Consider the following 22,279-nt stretch of genomic DNA (forward strand, 5'->3'; position numbering starts at 1 on the left):
CATTCCTCCCTGTAACGCACGATGCCATTGCCAGGAACGCTCTGGCAATGGGACCGAAAACTCGATGGTACCATCGAGTTTCCAGCCCCATTGCCAGAGCGTCGCCCGGCATCACTTCCTGGCGGTGGCATGGTGCAGCGCGTCTGTTGTCCCCGCACGAATGATCCTGCGAGGACGTCTGTGTCCCCCGCCGAATCACGGGAAGCACTTGGGAAGCCTGCCCCCACCACACCTGTAGGTAGCAAAATGGTTTATTTCGGGGCAAAGCAGTACCAGTATTCCGTGCACCAAAAGAAGACAATGGTTCAGCCGCTATCTAATTTACCTTGCATATCGTATAACCCCAGCGATCCATTTACAGCAGTCAACCAGGGTGCACCTCTACAAGCTCAGTCCATCAGGCAGAGTCGAGGTTTCTTCAAAAAAGACCCCCAACCCCCACCCACCCCCTTCAGCCTCCAGGAAACTTGAAAGTCCAAACCAATTAAAGGAGAACTTCCATTTTAACCAGACTGGAGCTCTGACCACCGGCACTAAGTGCCAATTAGGCTTCACCAGGCTCACCTGACCCCCCTTTCCCCAGAGTCAGGCTAAGTAACCAACTAATAGCCTGCAGGTCAGGCTCAGGAACCCAACCTTGGGCTCCTGCTAAGAACTAACTACATTTGCCAACTAAAAAAAAAATAACCACCACCCCCGGTTACTACACACCATGCCTACTCTTTCTTCGTCTGCGCTGCCATTCCCCCGCTCCCCCCCCACTATTTTACTTCAGCCTCATAGTCTTGCCCAGGGCTATTTTTGGGCAGGAACGCACAGGAACGGAGTTCCGGCTGGCTCCCGAGTTGGCCACGCCCAGCAGGAGCTCATTAGCATAACAGGCCACACCCAACAGCAGGAACTCATTAGGATTGGCTACATTCGGGGTGTGTGGCCTAACATGCAAAGGAGCCCCTGCTACAAAAAAAGGCCCTGGGTTTTGACAACAAACAAGGTAAACAGAATAAGAAGCAAAAGGTGGGTGTGGCTGGATGGGCACACTTCTGGTAACATGGGGGTGTGGCCTAATATGCCAATGAGCTGTGCTCTCAGGGGTGTGGCCTATTATGCTAATGAGTTCCTGCTGCTGGGTGTGCCCTGTTATGCTAATGAGTTCCTGCTGGGCTTTTTCTACAAAAAGAGCCCTGGTCGTGCCCCAGCCATGTCCTTTCTATTTCTTGACAGCTTTGGCCACACACACACGCTCCCCCCTCCCAGCAGCCTCCTGTCTTCCCTCCCTCCCACCGGCTGCTTGCGGGTCGGGAAAGCGCCCTGCATGGTCCGGCTCTGGCCACTGGCCTTGTATTTGACACCCCTGCCACAGGCTGTTCCTTTTGTACTCCAAAAAGACGCAGAACCCTGTCTATAAATTCATGGAGGGTTAGGAGCAATGTTCCCTCTAAGCTGTGGAGTCTCCTTGTCCACTAGCTGCCATATCTGTGTAGTCTGCCCTTCCCTCTTCCCGCCTTGCTTGCAGCTCAGCAGCTTGCCGTAAACATGCCAGGGACTGCAATGTTCCCTCTAAGCTGTGGAGTCTCGTGAGCAAAAATTCTACTTTGTGAGCTACTGGCATTGAAGCTGTGAGCGAGAGATTTGGCTGCTGCATCAATTAGTTTGCTCTGGAGCCCTCCTCCCTGAGCCGAGACAAAAATGTGTGATCCGGAGGCTAGAAAACTGTGAGCTAGCTCACACTAACTCAGCTTAGAGGGAACACTGCCAGGGAGGCCGTGGGAGCTAGACGCCGTTATCAGTCTGGCCTTGTGCATAAGGGAGGGCTTGGGGGTCCACATTTGGTGTGAATCTTTCTGCTCTCGGGAAACCATGGGACTCTCCCGCTCATTGTGTAATCACCCGCTGGGAGTCTTCCCGCAAAGCGCGCACTCGAAGTTCATTTGCTTAGCTAATTGCCTTGCCCAGCTATATGTATTGGGATGTCCCCGCCTTCTAGTTATTCCTAACAATAATCCTGTGGACCTGGTACCAGTCTTGTACACTAATAAAGCATAACGCTTCTTGAGAAACGTGTGTGGAGAGTGACTTGCTGTGGAACCTGACACTCCTGAGCAAAAATTCTCCTTGGCGAGCTGCTGGCATTCAAGCTGTGAGGTGGCAGTTGGGCGGCTGCACAAATTAGTTTGTTCCGGAGCCCTCCTTTCTGAGCGGAGGCAGAAATGTGTGAGCCAGAGGCTAAAAAACTGTGAGCTGGCTCACCCTAACTCAGCTTAGAGGGAACGCTGGTTAGGAGTCAAGAGTCTGAAATTGGGGGGGGGGGGGGTCCCCAGCACCACCTAGCCTTCTAAATATTAACCACACTCAGGGCTTTTTTTGTAGAAAAAGCCCAGCAGGAACGCATTAGCATAATAGGCCATACCCAACAGCAGGAACGCATTAGCATATTAGGCCACATCCCTGACCACACAGCTCATTCGCATATTAGGCCACACCCCCATGTTACCAGAAGTGTGGTCATCCAGCCACACCCACCTTTTGCTTCTTATTCTCTTTACCTTCTTTGTTGTCAAAACCCAGGGCCTTTTTTTGTAGCAGGAACTCCTTTGCATGTCAGGCCACACCCCCTAATTGTAGCCAATCCTAATGGGTTTCTGCTGTTGGGTGTGGCCTATTATGTTAATGAGTTCCTGCTGGGCGTGGCCAACTTGGGAGCCAGCCGGAACTCCGTTCCTATGCGTTCCTGCCCCAAAATAGCCCTGACCACACTGCTTGGTCCTGTGCACCACCCACCGCCCCCCTCTCCAACTGCTGGAAAACGTGATAGAAATTTCAGGTCACGTTAGAGCTGGGAAGGGATTCATCTCAAAACCTGGGCTAGGGCCGGGGAACAGAACCCAGCCCTGCTGCGGAGAGAACACCAACCCAGGTCATTATTTCCACAGACTTGAGAAGAATAAACGGCTGGGGAATTATATGTCTTGGAATTAGAACAGGATAAGAAGGGGCTCTCGTCAAAAACACATACCTGACTGTCAAGGGACTCCCGCCCACGTTTGCATACTTCATCTCCAACCTGAAACAGGGAGAATACGTCAGAAGAGACAACGGTGAAGCCGCAGGTTGCCGTCAGCCCCAGATTATACAACGTTCTTCTGGGTAGACTTCCCTTCTCACGCCCCACTTTCTGAAAGCCACGCTCGACCGAATCTACCCCCACCCCACCCGGGTTCTCTGTGTATGCTATCATTCAACTCCGCAAGGCAGAATTTAGTATTTGGCCCCAAAATGAACCGAATTCACCCTGAAAACCAGAGTTGTTGTTTCAGGCCCGGGAGACTGCAGAGCAGAGGTCCCAACCTTTTTTTTTTTTTTTTTTAGGTTAACAGTGGCCCCTGCCACACGGGGGGGGGGGGGGGCCAGCCACAAAATGGCTGCCACGGGAGGCAGAGCCAGCCACAACACAGTGGCCACAGCTTAACTATCAGTCACGCCGTGCAGATTCTTGTGCTGTGGTGGCAGCTGCTGCCAAAGCAACACCATACACAGCCGGTCAAATCTCCAATAGTCCATCAGAAACCTTGCTGGGAACCCTGACCCTGGGTATTCCAGGCGAGCTCGATCCCGTCGGATCTGGGAAGCGAAGCAGAGTGTCATGCCTGCCCTTGACTCAGCCCCAGAGCCAGCTCCTGACAGCCTAAGAGGGGAGGACTCAGTGCCTTTAAGAGCTGAAGAAGCATCAGGATCTGCACCTACTGTAAGTACTGAGGAGGATACACAGCAATCTGAGTCAACTACAGGACGGTTTGCACCTGGGATTGAGCAGGCCATAAGCAGCTCACCACCTGCATCTCCCCCACCTGTACGTAGGCTTAGGGATCGGAGCTGGCTAGCCGACGAAAAGAAGCACGTTCAAGAGGGCGGAGATCCTTGAGCCCTGAGTTTTAACAGCAGCCAGGACCTCGCACAAAGGTGCTAATGAGTTAATGGGCCAGAGCACTATTTAGTAGGGCCTCTGGCCATGAACAAGTTGTGCTGGCAACCTCCCTCCTTCGTAGAACCAGAAGCTCTGCGCCTTGATTCCTGTTTGACTCTGTGGCTTTTGGACTCGGCTTGTGTTTGGACTGCTCTGGCTCCTGACTTCCAGCTTTGAACCTGACCACGCCCTCGGCTTTGCTCCCTGTACTCTGACCTCTGGTAACGTTTGACTACGGCTTTGTCTGGCGTTTTGGGACTTGTTTAATGCTGTGCTGACTGCTCTCCCGGCTGACCTTTAGACTTGTATTGCGACTCCCCCTGTCTGCCTGCCTCCCTGGCTCTACCGCGACACAGGGGTCGACTCTGGCAAGTCCTTGGGTGGGAGACTTCCTTGGAATACTAGAGGCGGGAGGCGGGGGGCAGGCTTTCCTCAGCCCCCTCTCTGAATATCCTCCAGGTGCCCAGTAGGGGTCAGTCACCAGAGGTCGCCGTGACTCCCAGGTGCACACACGCGCTCACAAGCAGGCACCCACACACATGCACATATGAGAAATACAAAAACAACAACCCCAAGAGTCACCAGAAAAGCCCTGCCCTGGATATTCCAGGCGAGCCCGCTCTCGTCAGATCTCGGAAGCTAAGCAGGGCTGACTCTGGCAAGTGCTTGGGTAGGAGACCTCCTTGAAACACCAGAGGTGGGGGGGACAAGGGCAGGCTTCATTCAGCCCCCTCTCTGAATATCCTCCAGGCCCCCAGTACGGGTCAGTCACCAGAGGTCACCATTGCTTCCAGGTGCGCACAAATGCACACATGAGGGTGTTTTTTTAAAAAAAAGAAAGGAAACATCGGCTGGGCCAAAGCCCTACCTAGCACCATCCACTCCCTAAAAAACATTCGGCAGGCACTAGGAAAGGCGTTAGCGGGTGCCCCTGCTGTAGAGGCAAGACTGCGACCGTGTGAGCCATTCTAGAGACGAGATCCTAGAAGCCAGAGAGGAAGCAGAGAACAGCTTCTAACGATCAGGCCGCGGGGACGACATTCGTAAACTTATTCGGGGCAGAATAATCAGGGCAGAATATTCGGCCTTTTATTCGGGCCAGAGTTTACACTCCCCCAAGAATCCCCACTGGTGGACCTCCTGATGGCACCTGGTATTTCTGGCCACTGTGTGACACAGAGTGTTGGACTGGTTGGGCCTTTGGCCTGATCCAACACTGGCGTCTCTTATGTTCTTATGTTCTTCACGCCCCCAGCTTCACTGTCAGTTCACCTCTAACACACACACCCTCCCGACACGTGAACTGTTGGATCACATCAGACTTCCCTGTGTTCATTTCTGCGAAGGGCCACTTTACGGCTATTAACTCCCCCCCCCCCAACTCACAGAGAAGCATCCGGAGCAGACTTGGAACCGTCCACGTTGACGGAGGTGTTGTTCCCAAATGTGAGATTTGTGAGTTCGTGCCACGTGTCATTGAAGGCCACGGAGAAGTTGCTGGCCCAGAAGAGCATTTGGGGGGTCCCGGTTTTTGGGTACTGAAGTGGGGAAAGCGTCTCGTCCTTCTGGAGCAGCTGCCGACCCACCTTCTCGGGGGCCAAGTCAGAGACGTCCCGGGCAACCTGGGCAGGGAGGGGAGGGGCAAAGATATAAGCTTGGGAGAGGTTAGCGTGCCACCCTGCGGAAGGTCCACAAACTGTGGCTAGGCTTGGTGGTCACGTAGTATTTTGTATTGGTCAAATGTCAAGCCCAGTCTCATCGCGGTACCGGCAAGATAATAGCCTACTGCATTGCCCGCTGAATGTCTTTGGGTGCCCGACTGTATTGTTTCGTGTTCTGCCATCCACCCTGAGTATCAGTGAGAAAAGCAGGCTACCATTAAAGTGACGGGACTGGCTGGATCTTATACTCACAGCTCCGGGGGAAACATTTTGCTCTAACTGGGGAGGTGCGTTAAAAAAAAAAAAATCCCATAAATGAAGTCAGCTCCGGGATTACAAGTGGTCAGTGTTGGATATTACAAGTTGAAAACACTCAGTATATCTGGGGTTAAATGTTTGTTTATGTTACTCACAGGAAGTCACATGTTTCTCATGTAACCAATGTTCTTTAGATGTAGGATGCCCGGGAATTTTCTCCCTGATCTAGGGATTTGATTGGGACTAAAGTGTCAAGGTATATTACCATTTCATGGCTCCTCTTCCCGTCTTTGTTTGGTGTTCTCAAGAAGAAGAGCCGCCATAATCTCTCTTCTAGTTTTGTCTTTGTAGTGTAAGGATGTAGCCGATTATGCACTTTTGTTATTTTCATCCCAGTTACCCTTCCCCATGCTAGAATTTAGTAAGAACTTTATATTTTAATCACACATGGACTCTCAGTCTGAATTACTTTACTCAGGCTCTGCTGGGCTATATTATCTCTGCTAAATACCATTTTTTCAATATCTCACTATCACCCAACAGTCAGCCATGTCGGTCTGTGGCAGCAAAAACCGAACGGGAGTTCCTTGACTTCATCAGATGCATTTATAGCAAAAGCTTCTTGCGAAGGCATTACGAAGAGAGGTCACTGGATCGAACATCCTTTTGAGGCGGTGGGCTCTGGAGGTTTTCAAACAGAGGCGAGATGGCCCTCTGAACTGAGGCCGATCACAAGAGGGAGGGCAGGAAGGGTTGCCTCGGGGCTTAGTTCTCGTGGCCCCTTTCTTACACGCCCAGGGAAAGGCCGATCACCACTTCGGGGGTCAGGCAGCAATTTTCTCCAGGCCATTTTGGACGGGGATCCTGGAGGGTTTTTTGTCATCTTCTGGGCATGGTCCCTGGGGGTGTGTGGGCACGGAGGTATTTGTGAATTCCCTGCATTGCGCAGGGGGTTGGACTAGGGGACCCTGGAGGTCCCTTCCGACTCTATGATTTTATGATTGTATATTATTTTACTTAATTTACTCCCATCCTAATTTACTTAATGGAATGCACCTGTCCAGTCATCCCACACTAATTAGTTAACCAACTAGATTTATATCCCACGTGCCTCCCCGGTGCAGACGCAAAGCAGCTGACATTGTCCTCTGCTATACCCTCACAACAACCCTCCGAGCGGTGTAGCCAATCAGAAGCCTCGCAAAAGCCCTACCTGTCCCCGCCCACTTCCGAAAAACACTCGGCGGGCGCCAGGAAAGGTGCTGGCCGGGCACGGTGTGTTCCCTCTAAGCTGAGGTAGTTTCCTCCAGCTCACCAGTTAGCCTCCGGCTCACACAGTTTGGTCTTCGCTCAGGAAGGAGGAGGGCTCCAGAGCAGTGTTCCCTGCAGACGCAAAGCAGCTGACATTGTCCTCCGCTTTAGCCTCACAACAACCCTGCGAGCGGTGTAGCCAATCAGAAGCCTCGTTTGGCAAACGCCCTACCTGTCCCTGCCCACTTCCAAAAAACACTTGGCGGGCGTCAGGAAAGGTGGTGGCTGGGCACCGTGTGTTCCCTCTAAGCTGAGTTAGTGTGAGCCAACTCACAGTTCTTTAGCCTCCAGCACACACATTTTGGTCTTCGCTCAGGAAGGAGGGCTCCAGAGCAGTGTTCCCTCTAAGACTGAGTTAGTGTGAGCTGGCTCACAGTTTTTTCATCCTCCGGCTCATTATTTTGGTCTTCGCTCAGGAAGGAGGGCTCCAGAGCAGTGCTTCCGCTAAGACTGAGTGAGTGTGAGCTAGCTCACAGTTTTTTCAGCCTCCGGCTCACAGATTTTTGTCTTTGCTCGGGAAGGAGGGCTCCAGAGCAGTGTTCCCTCTAAGCTGAGTTAGTGTGTGGTAGCTGACAGGTGTTTTTTTAGCCTCTGGCTCACACATTCTGGTCTCGGCTCAGGGGGGAGGGCTCCAGATGCAGAAGCCCAATCGCTCGCTCACAACGTTCATGCTGGCAGCGCACACAAAGCAGAATTTCTGCTCACGAGACTCCGCGGCTTGGAGGGAGCTGCACTGCAGGGGTGGCGCCCAAGGGCACCGTGTTGGGGACCTCTGCCACAAGCGGTCTCTTTCGGACCAGAAAGTAGATACAAATGGCATTAATAAAACGGATGAAGCGACATGTCAGTTGGGCGTGTTTCCAGAACCGGGAGCACAGAGCAGGACTTTCATGGAGGTAGAACGAGCGTCTCAGGAGGGGTACGTACCCGCGAGGGCCGCAGCGCCGTGAGGATGGCTGTGTAGGGGATGTCCTCCGACTGGAGGGCGCTCAGAACCTGCCCCAGGATCTCATCTGCATGGAGAAAGGTTGTTAGGAAAAGGACAGACAACCTCCGCACCCGGGCCCCAGCCGCGGCACCAGGGAGCCCACGAGCGACCTTCTGCCCCAATCCGGCAGCGCCACCGCCTGCCCCGCAGACTCCAGCCCTCCCCCGTCTATCCGCTCTTCACTTGTCAGCTAGGCCTTTCTCAAGCCCTGGCTGCCATAGGAGTGGGGGTGACTCTGGGATGTTAAGTTTCATTTCCGCTGCGTCTCCTGCGTTTCGATTATCTCTCTATGACCTTCAGTGCCTGGTGTAGTCTCTCTCTTGGGAAAAGTTGCCCGTTACTTTGGCAGGCCTCTATCTGATCCCTGATTGGCCCTGGGCCATCAGGGGGCCTCCTCGAATAATGTATATCTGTTTGCTGCGCGCGCTTTCCTCCAGTTCTAACACAGAATGGTTAAGGTATCTGCATACTCTCAATGTCTCAATAAACTTTCTTTGAATGAAAGCTGTTGGGGACTGATCGCTGCAGGAGTCCGACATCACTCCTCTTCCTTGCAAACTGCTGGGGAAATGAGGGACCCTTTGCATGCACCCTCATTGCCCCTATGTTCATTTTGGGGAGGGAGAGAAGTTGGCTTCCCAATTGCAGAGAGACACGAGAGACAGACGTTCTAAATCAGGGGTGGCCAAACTGCATCTTGGGAGCCACATGTGGCTCTTTCACGCAATCTCATTTAATGTTAATAAAAAAGCAAATTTGCATATTTTCCAATAAAAACATGTGTGTAATATCTATTCATGTCTTGCGGCTCTCAAACATCTAGCGTTTGTGCTGTGTGGCTCTTACGTTAAGCAAGTTTGGCCGCCTCTGTTCTAAATCGAGATGGAATTTATGCCATTACGCATTCTTAAGTCAGAAAACCTTTTCGTAGCATTTCACTATTCAGCATCGTTTCCCCAATTCATAAATAGTGCACTTGTGATTCGATAAAGGATATCCTTGGTTGCTTGGCCAAGACCCACGGAGGGGTAGTTGATCAGAACAACCAGGAACAAGACTAAAATCAGACATTAAGGTACCCTCTTTCACCCACTGAAGCGAATCTTCACCCAAAGAGTGATTAGCACATGGAATTCACTGCCAAAGGAAGTGGTGGCGGCTACAAGCATGGACAGCTTCAAAAGGGAATTAGGTAAGCATATGGAGCAGAGGTGCATCAGTGGCTATTAGCCACAAGGTATAGATAGGAACTCTCAGTCTGGGGCAAGGGATGCTCTGTTTCTTGGGGCTTGGGGGGGCAGTGGGAGGGCTTCTGGAGTTCTGGCCCCGCTGCTGGACCTCCTGAGGGCACCTGGTATTTTTGGCCACTGTGTGATACAGAGTGTTGGACTGGATGGGCCTTTGGCCTGATCCAAAATTGGCGTCTCTTATGTTCTTATGAATGTAACTGTCAATCAAGTCTGTGACGAGCATTTGACACATATAGGACACATACAACAAAGTCAGCCCCTTTCTTTCTATCTCTGGGGTCAGGAAAGTCAAGGGAAGCTGGGTTAAGCTAGGGTGACTCACAGAATCGAGGAAGCTAGTTTCTGATACTCTTTATCTATTTAGAATCTGATAGTGACTTCTGACTGGTGCAAAATATAAACATGCCCAGCAAGCAGAAGTCACACGAGGCGAAGTCTTGTCCAGTGAAGGCGGCACACGGCACACGCCTGAAGCTTCCTGGGAGCAAAACAGAACCAAGGTTTCAAGTACATGGGCTAATTACTATAGATATTAAAGTATTCTAGGTGCATCAGGGGGTTTGCGGAGTTTTAGCAGGGGACTGACACTCAATCCAGCCCCAATTCCACAACACGAAGTCCCTGCAGAACTTCCCTACTCACATCCTGACAGGGAGGCCGCCCCTTCTCGGGTAATCAACACTTGACCGTCGGGGCTCACGTCGTGACAGGCAGAGGGTTAGCCCGTCAGGTGACAAGCGCCTGTTCCAGAAAGTTCTACACGAGACCAAACTCCCTGAGGTAGCGGAACACGACCCCAAGAGCAACATCCCAATTGGCGTTCTCTGTCAGGGAGAGGCCACTCAGCCTGGCCTCCCTACGCGACGTAGGGACAGATTCTGTGGCTGTTGACTCACCGTTGCTGGTGAGAACTTCCTTTGGTGCCATCAGTGGGGAATCGAACCCGGTTCTCCCAGATTAGAGTCCCCGCTCTTCGCCGCTCCACCAAACTGGGCTCTCGCACTGGCTCAAGCCAGTCAAGGGGGCAGCTGTTCAGTTGCCTCATACAATGACACCAGGCGAAGGAGTCGGGGTAGAAGGTTTACGTGCATGCACACATCAACGCGCCTCAAGGAATCCTTTTACCAGGATGGCCTGCCTCCACCATCACGAAGGGGTGCCCAGGAATCTCACACTGCACCAACATAACGTGGCTGTAAGCGGTATGTCTCTTACGTATCTGAGTGTATGTAGAAAGCTAGATTTGTTATTTTTGGCGTAGTGGTTAGGAGCACAGACTCTAATCTGGGAGAACCGGGTCTGGTTCCCCACTCCTCCATGTGCAGCTGCTGGCGTGACCTTGGGTCAGTCACAAGTCCTCTCAGAAGAAGAAGAGATTGGATTTATACCCCACTCGTCACTACCTAAAGGTGTCTCAGAGCGGCTGACAAACTCCTTTCCCTTCCCCTCCCCACAACAGGCACCCTGTGAGGTAAAAGAAGAAGAGATTGGATTTATACCCCACCCTTCACTACCCGAAGGAGTCTCAGAGCGGCTGAAAAACTCCTCTCCCTTCCCCTCCCCACCACAGACACCCTGTGAGGTAAAAGAAGAAGAAGAGATTGGATTTATACCCTGCCCTTCACTAAGAGATTGGATTTTTACCCCGCCTTTCGCTTGGAGTCTCAGAGCGGCTTACAGTCTCCTTCCCCTCCCCGCAACAGACACCCTGTGAGGCAGGTGGGGCTGAGAGAGCTCTTCTGAGGACTGCTCTTGAGAGAACAGCTCCGAGAGAACTTGTGACTGACCCAAGGTCACACCAGCGGCTGCATGGGGAGGCGTGGGGAATCGAACCCGGTTCTCCCAGATTAGAGTCCCCGCTCTTCGCCGCTCCACCAAACTGGGCTCTCGCGCTGGCTCAAGCCGGTCAAGGGGGCAGCTGTTCAGTTGCCTCATAAAATGACACCAGGCGAAGGAGTCGGGGAAGAAGGTGTACGTGCATGCCCCCGATCCTCCTCCTCGCTCTCCTCTGTGCCCGCTCCATTCGGCCCACATCCTTTTTGAAGTGAGACCTGCTCCAGAACTGCACACAAGACTCCAGGCGTGGCCTGATCAATGCAGTGTACAGCGGGACTATCACATCTTGCGATTTGGATGTTAGGCCTCTGTTGGTACACCCCAAGATTGCATGAGCCTTGTTTGCACCGAGAGAGGGAGAGACGGACAGACAGAGGGAGGGAGGGACACAGAAGGAGAGGAGTACAAGCCACGACAATGCAAAGAGCGGTGCTGCGGGGGGGGATACCCACCCGGTAGTGTACGGCAGCCGTACCAACAGCAGGGCGGGGAGGCTGGCGTTGAGCTTCAGCTGCTGCAGGGTGTTCTGAGCCACGTGGAGGGGCGCGATGCCCAGCTTGGCTTTCAAGAAAGCGGGGACGGCGTCGGCGGCGAACCAGTCGACTGAAGGCAGCACCAAGGAAGACGGAGCCGCGGCCAAGGCGTTCTGGCGGGCAGACAGGGAGGGAGGGAGACCGAGTCACACACTTCAAACGGCAGGTTGGGTGGAGCTCCACAGAGGGCCCCAGACGGCTCTTTTCATATGATCGCTAATTTTGTAGCTGAGAAGAGGGGACTCGCACTGTTTGTAACGTGCCTTTATCCCCCCCCCAACAAGGCGCAGCTGATTTCTGGCGGCCCTGTAGGGTTTTCACAGCAAGAAGCGAACGGGGATGGTTTTGCCGTTGCCTGCCTCTGCGTAGCGACCCTGTGCTTCCTTGCCGGTCTCCCATCCAAGTACTAACCGGGGCCGATTCTGCCTAGCTTCCAAGATCAGGACACGATGGGCTTTCAGGCTGCCACACGGGGCAGGCTGACCAGTGTTCCCTCGAAGCTGTGGGGGTGAGCGGCCGCTCATTAACCCAAGAAGCCCCGCTCAGCGGCAGTCTGGAGCCCCGCAGGGTCTCGCACTGCCCATTGCCCATCTAAAGATGACAGCAGTCATATTCCGCTCCAGGTGTGAACTGCTCTAATCAGTAGCGGGGAGAACGAGAAGGAACACTGGTCAATCCGGAGCTTCTGATGCTGCGTGGAAGCAGACATCGCGGCTGGCGTCAAGCCTAGCGATGAGGAATTTCACGTCTGATTCTGAATTCTGTCCCTGGAGTAACAACTGTAGCCTTTAAGTATACCCTGCTGTCTGAGTTGCCCTCCTCAGTGTCCAGAAATACACAAGTGAAGAACTTAACGTTTTACCACTAGTTACTGTCATCCATTGAGGAGGAGGAGATTGGATTTATACCCCGCCCTTCACTACCCAAAGGAGTCTCAGAGCGGCTTACAAACTCCTTTCCCTTCCCCTCCCCACCACAGACACCCTGTGAGGTAAAAGAAGAAGAAGAGATTGGATTTATACCCGCCCTTCACTCCCCAAAGGAGTCTCAGAGCGGCTTACGAACTCCTTTCCCTTCCCCTCCCCACAACAGATGCCCTGTGAGGTAAAAGAAGAAGAGATTGGATTTATATCCTGCCCTTCACTACCCAAAGGAGTCTCAGAGCGGCTTACAAACTCCTTTCCCTTCCCCTCCCCACAACAGATGCCCTGTGAGGTAAAAGAAGAAGAGATTGGATTTATACCCCGCCCTTCACTACCCAAAGGTGTCTCAGAGCGGCTTACAAACTCCTTTCCCTTCCCCTCCCCACCACAGACACCCTGTGAGGTAAAAGAAGAAGAAGAAGAGATTGGATTTATACCCTGCCCTTCACTACCCAAAGGAGTCTCAGAGCGGCTTGCAAACTCCTTTCCCTTCCCCTCCCCACAACAGACACCCTGTGAGGCAGGTGGGGCTGAGAGAGCTCTTGACAGAAACAGCTCTTATGAGAGCTATGGGCTTGCCCAAGGTCATCCAGCCAGGTGCAAGTGGAGGAGTGGGGAACCAAACCCAGTTCTCCCAGATTAGAGTCCGCGCACTTAACCACGACACCAAACTGGCTCTTGAAACATTTAAAATGTGCAAAATGTCTTAATCTTCCCTTTTCTCACAACCTTCGGTCTTTTACCTCACTTTGGGCTCTGGAAGCTTTCCCCCCCACAGGGATAAAAGCGAGTTGTGGGTGGGAGTTTTTCCGGCCGGAAGATGCTGCAAGAAGAAAGGGGAGCAAATGCTCTCCCCTTGCCCTGATCGCGTTTTTCTCACATCCTTCGTTCTTTTACCGCACTTTTCGGTTCTGGAAGCTTTTTTCCCACAGGGATAAAAGCGAGTTGTGGATGGGAGTTTTTCCACCCGGAAGATGCCGCAAGAAGAAAGGGAAGCAAATGCTCTCCCCTTGCCCTGATCGCGTCAATGGGCAGTGCTTATGGCTAAATATGGCTTATTTTTATTTTATTTACGTTACTTATTGTCCCCCTTTCTCACAGGGCCTCAGGGCGGATGACACATTGGGAGTCAGTCCAGTCAGCACAACGGGACATTCAGTAGCCCATGGATTAGGATTTGAGAAGTCTGGAATCACCAGAAAGAACTGAAGCATCACATATGCGGTACACACTATGCGGTACAGAGACCATGTTAAGTAGGATCCTACGTACAATAAGCGATACATAGCACTGCCACCGGATCCCAACTAACTGTAGCCACTGAGGTAGCCTGAGTTCAGTCACACTACCTATAGTTGGCTGAACTAAAACCACGGTTTTGGGTGAAGTCTGGTTTGGGATTTTGAGCCTCTACCCTTCCGCTGCCACAAGACTTAAAGCTTTATGTGTGTGTTTCAGTTCAGTATCACATTTACAAATTTCTATGACACTGCCACCGGCTGTGGTTAACAGATCTTGGTTTGGTGGATCCCAACTAACTGTAGCCACTGAGGCAGCCTGAGTTCAGACACACTACCTATAGTTGGCTGAACTAAACCACGGTTTTGAGTCTGGCTTGGGATTTTGAGCCTCTACCCTTCTGCTGCCACAAGACTTAAAGCTTTATATGTGTGTTTAAGTTCAGTATCACATTTACAAATTTCTATGCATCACTACATTTTTATTTCACATAAATTGTCGTTGATTGTATTGCTAATGTTCACAACTCACTCAAATGTGTATATATCTAGGTCTGAATGGTATACAACCTGTTATGATTATTCAATTATTCAATAAAATGTATTGCATAAAAAGACTTACAAGTGAAGGAACAAGGCGGTTTTTTTGTGGCAGACAATGCATGCCTCGGAAAGAGAAGGGACGGGAAAGAACTGCAGTTGGTCGGGCAGGAATTCGAACTCATGACCATGCTCCAAGTTCCTCCCCTTCTACTTGCTCTCTTGACAGTTCCCTGAGATGTGGTGGCCCATCGGGAAGTACAATCATCTATGCGGGTGGCGGGAATCAATGATTCACGCTGGCACACCACTCATTATTTCTTACCTCCAGATTGGGGAAGGCGCTGTCTGGCTTGTTGCCAAAAACCCCTCCGTAGGCGGTGAAATCCTCAACGCTGAGCTGAGAGAGGAAACGTTTCGTTAGCCTTTTAAAGCACTGGTTTTAAAGCCTTAACGGTGGAACGGTTTGCTCTGCTGGCCACCAGATCTAGACCCCGTCCCACATCCTATGTCAACAAAGAGTTAATACAAAAGCCAAACAATTCCTTTCCATCACCACGCCCGGGGATGAGCAAAGGAAACTTCCGAGGCAGGAGAAAGAAAATGAGGAAGTGATACATGTAAAGTCATGCCTCCCGCTCACATGACCAAGGAAAAGAAGCGGCGTCTCCTTCACTGACTCCCGTGTGGGTACGGAAGAGAGCGGAAACTCTGCGTTTCCCCTTCTGTGTCAGGGCCCGCAGCTAAGCAACGAAGTACAGTCTTCCAGGAAGGTTTTACTTTTACTGAAAAGCCATAGATGCGATAACACGAACACTGTTAGGAATGGCGGGATACCTGTGTGCATAATAGGATATAGGGCATTCGTATGCACACACCCCCCAGCAATCACCAATTAGGTGTGCTCTCACGCGCGGGAGACTGCTGGACTCTCTAACGGTTGCAAAGCTGGGAACGGAGAAGCTCCCACGGACGACAGACACCACATTCTCCCCCAGTACAACATCAAAGATAAGCGTTACAGCTCTGAAGCAATTAAGCGCATGGGAAGGAATGCAAAGCAAATAGAAAACATCTCCACGCTCATGGCAGCGTAGCTGACATTCTGCACTAAAAGCCGTGGTCCCGAACCCTCAAAGGGGCTGCAGAAACATCCCTGGACAACAAATCTGATCAAGAAGCCATGCAGTTTGGAGGAGGGTTGTTCCCGGGAGACCTCCTGAATCAGGGCAGGAAAGGAGAATTTAGAGAGAAGAGAAGGGATGGGATTTCTACCCCGCCCTTCACTACCCGAAGGAGTCTCAGAGCGGCTTACAATCTCCTTCCCCTTCCCCTCCCCACAACAGGCACCCTGTGAGGTAAGTGGGGCTGAGAGAGCTCTCCCGAGGACTGCTCCTGCGAGAACAGCTCTGAGAGAACTTGTGACTGGCCCAAGGTCACACCAGCAGCTGCATGTGGAAGAGTGGGGAATCGAACCCGGTTCTCCCAGATTAGAGTCCGCGCTCCCAACCACTACACCAAACTGGCTCTTGATTGGCTCAGTTCAGAACCACACGTGACCAAATCCATCCGGACGAGACGATTAGCGATCCCAGGGCAACCTGGCAGGCAAGTCGTTGGGCTTAACTGCCAACCAAGGAACCCTTGGAACTCTACACTGGTGGAGGGACCCAGGCTTTAGGCCGAGGTTCTCAGAGCTTTTACAAGAGAAGGGGTCCCAGGAAGAAGATGTTGCTGTTCAACTAGTTTATATTATTTATGTAATTCAATTTATATCCTGCCCGCACCCCACCAAGGCAGGCTCAGGCTGGCTTACATTAAAAGTTAAACTACGTTAAAAAACAAATTGTAGGCATCCTATTAAGTCGTGAGGGGACCGGCCAGAGGACCAACAACAAATACTCACTTTGTCCTGAAGTAGCAGCAGCACGTTATGGGGCCCGTTGTTTAGCGCCGAGTCCAGCAAAGCCGCAAGTTGCGTTTCGGTGACCACGTGCCCCTCGTGAGGGGCTGCCAGAGGGGACCACAAAGAGCTGGGGAGAGAGAAAGGAAGACAAGAGATTGGATTCACCAGGAGTCTCAGAGCTGCTTATAATCTCCTTTCCCCTCCTGTCCGCACAACAGACACCCTGTGAGGGAGGTGGGGCTGAGAGAGCTCTTTCGAGGACTGCTTGTGAGACAACAGCTCTGAGGGAACTTGTGACTGACCCATGGTCGCACCAGCAGCTGCATGTAGAGAAGAAGTGGGGAATCAAACCCGGTTCTCCCAGATTAGAGTCCGCACTCCTAACCACTACACCAAAATGGGTCAGAGGGAGACAAAGATGGCTACCGGTAGGCTCTCTTTCCATATACAGAAGTCTTCTCCTGACCCTAAGAACATGAACATACATGAAGCTGCCTTCTACTGAATCAGACCCTCGGTCCATCAAGGTCAGTATTGTCTATTCAGACTGGCAGCGGCTCAACAGGGCTTCAGGCAGAGGTCTTTCCCATCACCTCCTGCCTGATCATTTTAATTAGGGATATCGGGGATTGAACCTGGGACCTTCTGCATGCCAAGCAGAGGCTCTGCTACTGAGCCAGGGTCTCAGGTCAAGATCTTTCCCATCCCCTCCTGCCTGGTCCTTTTAGCTGGAGATGCCAGGGATTGAACCTGGGGCCTCCTGCATGCCAAGCAGAGGCTCTGCCACTGAGCCAGGGTCTCAGGTCAAGGTCTTTCCCATCACCTCCTGCCTGGTCCTTTTAACTGGAGATGCCGGGGATTGAACCTCAGACCTTCTGCATGCCAAGCAGAGGCTCTGCCACTGAGCCGGGGTCTCAGGTCAAGGTCTTTCCCATCCCCTCCTGCCTGGTCCTTTTAACTGGAGATGCCAGGGATTGAACCTGGGACCTCCTGCATGCCAAGCAGAGGCTCTGCCACTGAGCCAGGGTCTCAGATCAAGGTCTTCCTCATCCCCTCCTGCCTGGTCCTTTAAAGTGGAGATGCCGGGGATTGAACCTGGGACCTTCCGCATGCCAAGCAGAGGCTCTGCCGCTGAACCATGACCTTCCCACCTAAGGCATAGCCAAGTAGATAGGGTAGGGTCTGGTCTTTAACTGGCAATGATGTGGGCCATTTTACTAGGTAACATGAGACGAAAGAGTGCACTGAATATTTGCATTCCCTGATATACGGCTACCTAGAGGGCATATCTGAATATATTCTGGAGTCACATCCAATGGTCCCTCTAAGCTGTAGAGTCTTGTGAGCAAAAATTTTACTTTGTGAGCTGCGAGCATTAAAGTTGTGAGCCGGCAGTTTGGCTACTACATCAATTAGTTTGCTCTGGAGCCATCCTTCCTGAGCGAGGACAGAAAGATGTGAGCCGGAAGCTAAAAAACTGTGAGCTAGCTCACACTAACTCAGCTTAGAGGGAACACTGGTCCCATCAGGTCGGCGCCGAACCTGAACGTGCATGTATTCAGACCATTTCCAATCTGCACGAACAAAACTTTTCCCTTCTTTTCTCACACGGGAGCGTGACAACTGAATCCTGGGTTTGTGCTCCAGTTACCTGTGACAGAACTCTTCAAGGGCACCGCTTAACAGAGTTTTCCCTCCACTAACCGGGATTCTAAGCCCAATAAGACTTATAGGGGTGTGGGGAATTCATTCAAGTTAAACTGCATAGCTGAATTTGTATGTCACAGGAAACGAGACAAAGGCCAGCGAGGTGTAATGGTTAAAGTGTCGGAGTAGGGTCTGGGAAACACACGTTCAAACCCCCGCTCACAGGCTCCCAGCCTCACCTACCCCTCGCAGGATTGTTGTGAGGATAAAATGGAGGGAAGAAGAAGGATGCAAGCCACTACGGGTTCTCATTGGGGAGAAAGGTGGGATAGAAATCAGTACAGAAATTGTAAATTAAGTTTCTCCGGATACAATAAAAAGACATAAGCAGATATTTATATATATATTAACCGTGGCAAGAATCTTGATAGCAAGACAGTGGAAATCTAATAATTTACCCTCCATAAAGGAATTAAAGTATAAGATATTGGAAATGGTGGAAATTGACTAAGTGAATATAGAGTTACAAAATATGCCGGAAGAAAATTTTTGGGAAAGATGGGGAAAGATGGCTGAAGATAAAGAAGATAGAAATTAATGGAAATTAAGCTAGTCATAATAGGATAAGGTTTGAGATTAAAGCGATAGTAAAATTGTAAAAGACTAGGAATTAAACTAGGTACATGAGAACTATTTGTTGTTAAAATATATCAGTTTGGAAGTTTGTAAAAGAAAAAGAAAGAAATTGTAAATTAAGTTTCAGAGGGTCATCGTCAATGTTCCCTCTAAGCCGTGGAGTCTTGTGAGCAAAAAATTCTACTTTGTGAGCTACTGGCATTAAAGTTGTGAGCGAGCAATTTGGCTACTGCATAAATTAGTTTGCTCTGGAGCCCTCCTTCCTGAGCTAGGACAAAAATCTGTGAGCCGGAGTCTAAAAAACTGTGAGCTAGCTCACACTAACTCAGCTTAGAGGGAACAGTGCTCATCGTATTGGTGTGCAACAGAAGAGCTCCCAGAAGAGATCTGGGCCCTGCGGGACTTGGTGCAGCTCCGCAGGGCCTATAAAACGAAGCTCTTCCGCCAGGCTTTCGAGTAGGAGCCGCCGCTGCCGCCACCATCGTTACGCCATCATCATTATGTCACCATCTTTCTATCTATGCCCCCCTCATTAGTCCCGCAAATTGACCATCTTCAGAGCAGGGACTATTGGGGGTGCGAGACGTGCCTGGCAGAGGTCAACGCTGTATGGACGTATATTGTTGCTGCTATATTTATTGTTATTACTGTGGCTTGCTGCTAATAATTTTAGAATCCCATCTTGAACTTTTATAGTTAAATAACTTTGGAGCACCGTAAAGTAAATTTCAGTGAAGTTGTATTTATTGTATTTTATATTATTCTGTACTGTTTTAATGTTTTAACTTGGGCATTCGTGCCCCTTGTGAGCCGCCCTGAGCCTTCTGGGAGGGCGGGGTATACATTTAAAGATAAATTTAAAAAAGAGAGCTAGATTTGAATCCAGTAGCGCCTGAGAAACCAACAAGATTTCCAGGGCATTTTGAGATAACAAAGCACCCTTCATCACATACTAGTAGGTATGGAGAACCCTCAACACTCGACATAACACAGACGCCCCACCCCCTCTGCCCTCCTTGACGGAAGGCAAACTTTATAAATTGCTCCCTTCCACACATGGGGGATGAAACCCCACCGCACAACAGCACATCCATTTGTACGCCAGTCTCGCCGGTCCCACCCCATGGATTTTAAGCTGGATCCACAGTGCCAAATTGAACGGTTGCAATCTGTGAGCTCCCCAACAGCCCCTCCTCCGAGGGCTCGCTTCTCACATTGGCTTTCTCAAAGCCACAAGGCTGCCCTTTCCTCATTTTATCCTCACAGCAGCCCTGCGAGGTAGGCGAGACTCAGAGCGCACACCTGGCCCAAGGGCATACAGCAAGCTTCGTGGCGGGACAGGGATTTGAACCGACACGATCACCACTCTAGATTACTGGAGAGCAATCGCAATAGAACCTGCTTTCCTTCCTCTTCAACTCCTCCAATGCTTGCTTGTCCCTGTGGCAAGCCAAGGATACACACCCTGGAACAGGGGGGAAAGCAAAACCTCTCGCAGTCTCTCAGTTCCTCATATTATGGCAGGAAGCTTAAGAATCCACTTCCCCCAGCCAATTCTACCCTCCACGCTGTCTACCGATCACTGGGCATGCCAAACTACCAAGGGTCCTATCCTACAAGGTTTCCACAGGATCACCCCTAACATTGACCCAAAACTTCCCGCCTTCAGCCCTGGGCCTTACTGCTAAAGTCCCCACAAGATTTAAAGCTTCTTTTCCACTCATAGGGTGTTCAGACGGGTCATTTGAGCCGGTATACGTGCCGGTTAGAAACGGACTATTTATGTGCGATCACACAGCCAACATCTGCCCCCCGTCCCAAACCCCCTTAAACCGGAGTATTTTGCTACCAGGTCCCCAAGTGGTGTTTTCCTGCTGTGCCAGTTCCAGCCGCATTTCTCTCCTGTGTGATCGCTCTTCCACCGGTGTAGAGCCACTTCCTGTTCCCCGCTCGAAAGCTGCCCGAGACTTCTGCTTTTCGCCTGGAAAACTTTTTTTTTTTTTAGCGTCGGCGATATGCGCTTTGGCGGAGCTTCGCCCCGGCCTTACGAAAACCAAAGTTTAAATGGTGCCTAGTTTTAGCCTTTAGACGAGTCCGGGACCTCACGGAGGCCAGTTTCGGTTTAAAAGTTTAAAGGGAAGTGTTTGCTTCAGGACCTGCTTTGCCAGAATACGTTGTTCTGCGCATGCGCAAACTGTGCTGCTTTGGCAGGATACGTTATTCTGCGCATGCGCAAACTGTGAAAAAATGTTTTTTTTAAAATCCCCGACATGCACTGCTGCGCACCTGTAGTGTGGACGCCTGGGAGCAATGTGCTGCGCAGTGAGAGAGGTACGTGTGACCGCGCTTGGCCCGGATCAAATATAGTCCGGCCAGAACCGGAGCAGTTTAAACCGCTTCGGCACGCCGTCTGACCGCACCCATACTGCACTATCCCAAGCAGAGTCAAAACAGTCTAAGCCCCCTGACTTCACCAGGTATAGAAAGGGTGTGACTCTACTGAGAACATAGGACTGAACAGCTGCTGAGCTAGCCAGCCACAGTGAAGGAAGCATTTGACACACTAATAACAACTGGCGTCGTCAAGTTGCAACGGACTCAGCAAGAGCAGGGGAGTTTCACAGCAAGAGAAGAACAGAGGTGGGTTTGCGGTTGCCTGCCTCTGCCTAGCGACCTGGGGCTTCCTCACTGGTCTCCCATCCAAGTACTAACCAGGGACGGCCCTGCTTAGCTTCTGAGGTCTGACAAGATTGGGCCAGCCAGACAAAAGCAAGAGGCGAACAGAGGTGGTTTTGCCATTGCCTGCCTCTGCAAAGCAACCCTGGGCTTCCTCAGTGGCCTCCCCTCCAAGTGCTAACCTGGGCCGACCTTGCTCAACCGAGATCTGATGAGATCAGGCTAGTCTGGGCCCTCCAGGTCAGAGTAGAGACTAACAGAGGAGGTTTTGCCATTGTCTTGCCTCTGCGTAGCAACCCTGGGCTTCCTCGGTGGCCTCCCCTCCATGGACTCACCAGGGCCAACCCTGCTTAGCTTCCAAGAATCTCAGGCCAGGCTGGGCCATCCAGGTCAAGGCAAGAGACAATCAGAGGCGGTTTGCCCTTACCTGCCTCTGCGTAGCAACCCTGGGCTTCCTCGGCGGTCTCTCCTCCAAGGACTCACCAGGGCCGACCCTGCTCAGCTTCCAAGATCAGGCCAGGCTGGGCCATCCGGGTCAAGGCAAGAGACAATCAGAGGCGGTTTGCCCTTACCTGCCTCTGCGTAGCAACCCTCTCTCCTCCAAGGACTCACCAGGGCTGACCCTGCTTAGCTTCTGAGATTGGGCCAGGCTGGGCTTTCAGGCTGCCATGCAGAGCAAAATGGTGAGGCGTGGGGAAACAGACAGTCTGGGATACCCCTGAACGCGCACTCACCAGAGATCCCCGGCCAAGGCCCGCTCTCCCTGGCACACCCATGTTTGAAACACCTGCACCTCACATTGAGCTGGTTGACAACAAAATAAAACCACTAGGACTATAACCAGGGGTCATTTCCTGCATGAGCGCACAGGAGTGGAGCTCCGGCAGTAAGGAGCCCAGGGGGCGGGCACAT

General features: G+C 51.5%; 1 protein-coding gene across 1 annotated transcript in view; it reads right to left on the reverse strand.

Moving 5' to 3' along the window:
* Positions 1-16,540, reverse strand: part of ATP6AP1 (ATPase, H+ transporting, lysosomal accessory protein 1) — a gene marked incomplete at both ends in the record, with an annotated part of 19,987 nt that extends 3,447 nt beyond the window's left edge. Inside the window, 7 exons of the mRNA XM_015405566.1 lie at positions 3,017-3,064; positions 5,351-5,586; positions 8,122-8,207; positions 10,329-10,381; positions 11,721-11,914; positions 14,828-14,902; positions 16,409-16,540. Coding sequence (XP_015261052.1) covers positions 3,017-3,064; positions 5,351-5,586; positions 8,122-8,207; positions 10,329-10,381; positions 11,721-11,914; positions 14,828-14,902; positions 16,409-16,540 — 824 coding nt within the window. The remainder of the gene's footprint in view (positions 1-3,016; positions 3,065-5,350; positions 5,587-8,121; positions 8,208-10,328; positions 10,382-11,720; positions 11,915-14,827; positions 14,903-16,408) is intronic.
* Between the last annotated feature and the right edge of the window lie 5,739 nt (positions 16,541-22,279).

This window comes from Gekko japonicus, unplaced genomic scaffold (assembly GCF_001447785.1).
Source record: "Gekko japonicus isolate JY-2015 unplaced genomic scaffold, Gekko_japonicus_V1.1 scaffold2795, whole genome shotgun sequence".
Lineage (NCBI taxonomy): Eukaryota > Metazoa > Chordata > Lepidosauria > Squamata > Gekkonidae > Gekko > Gekko japonicus.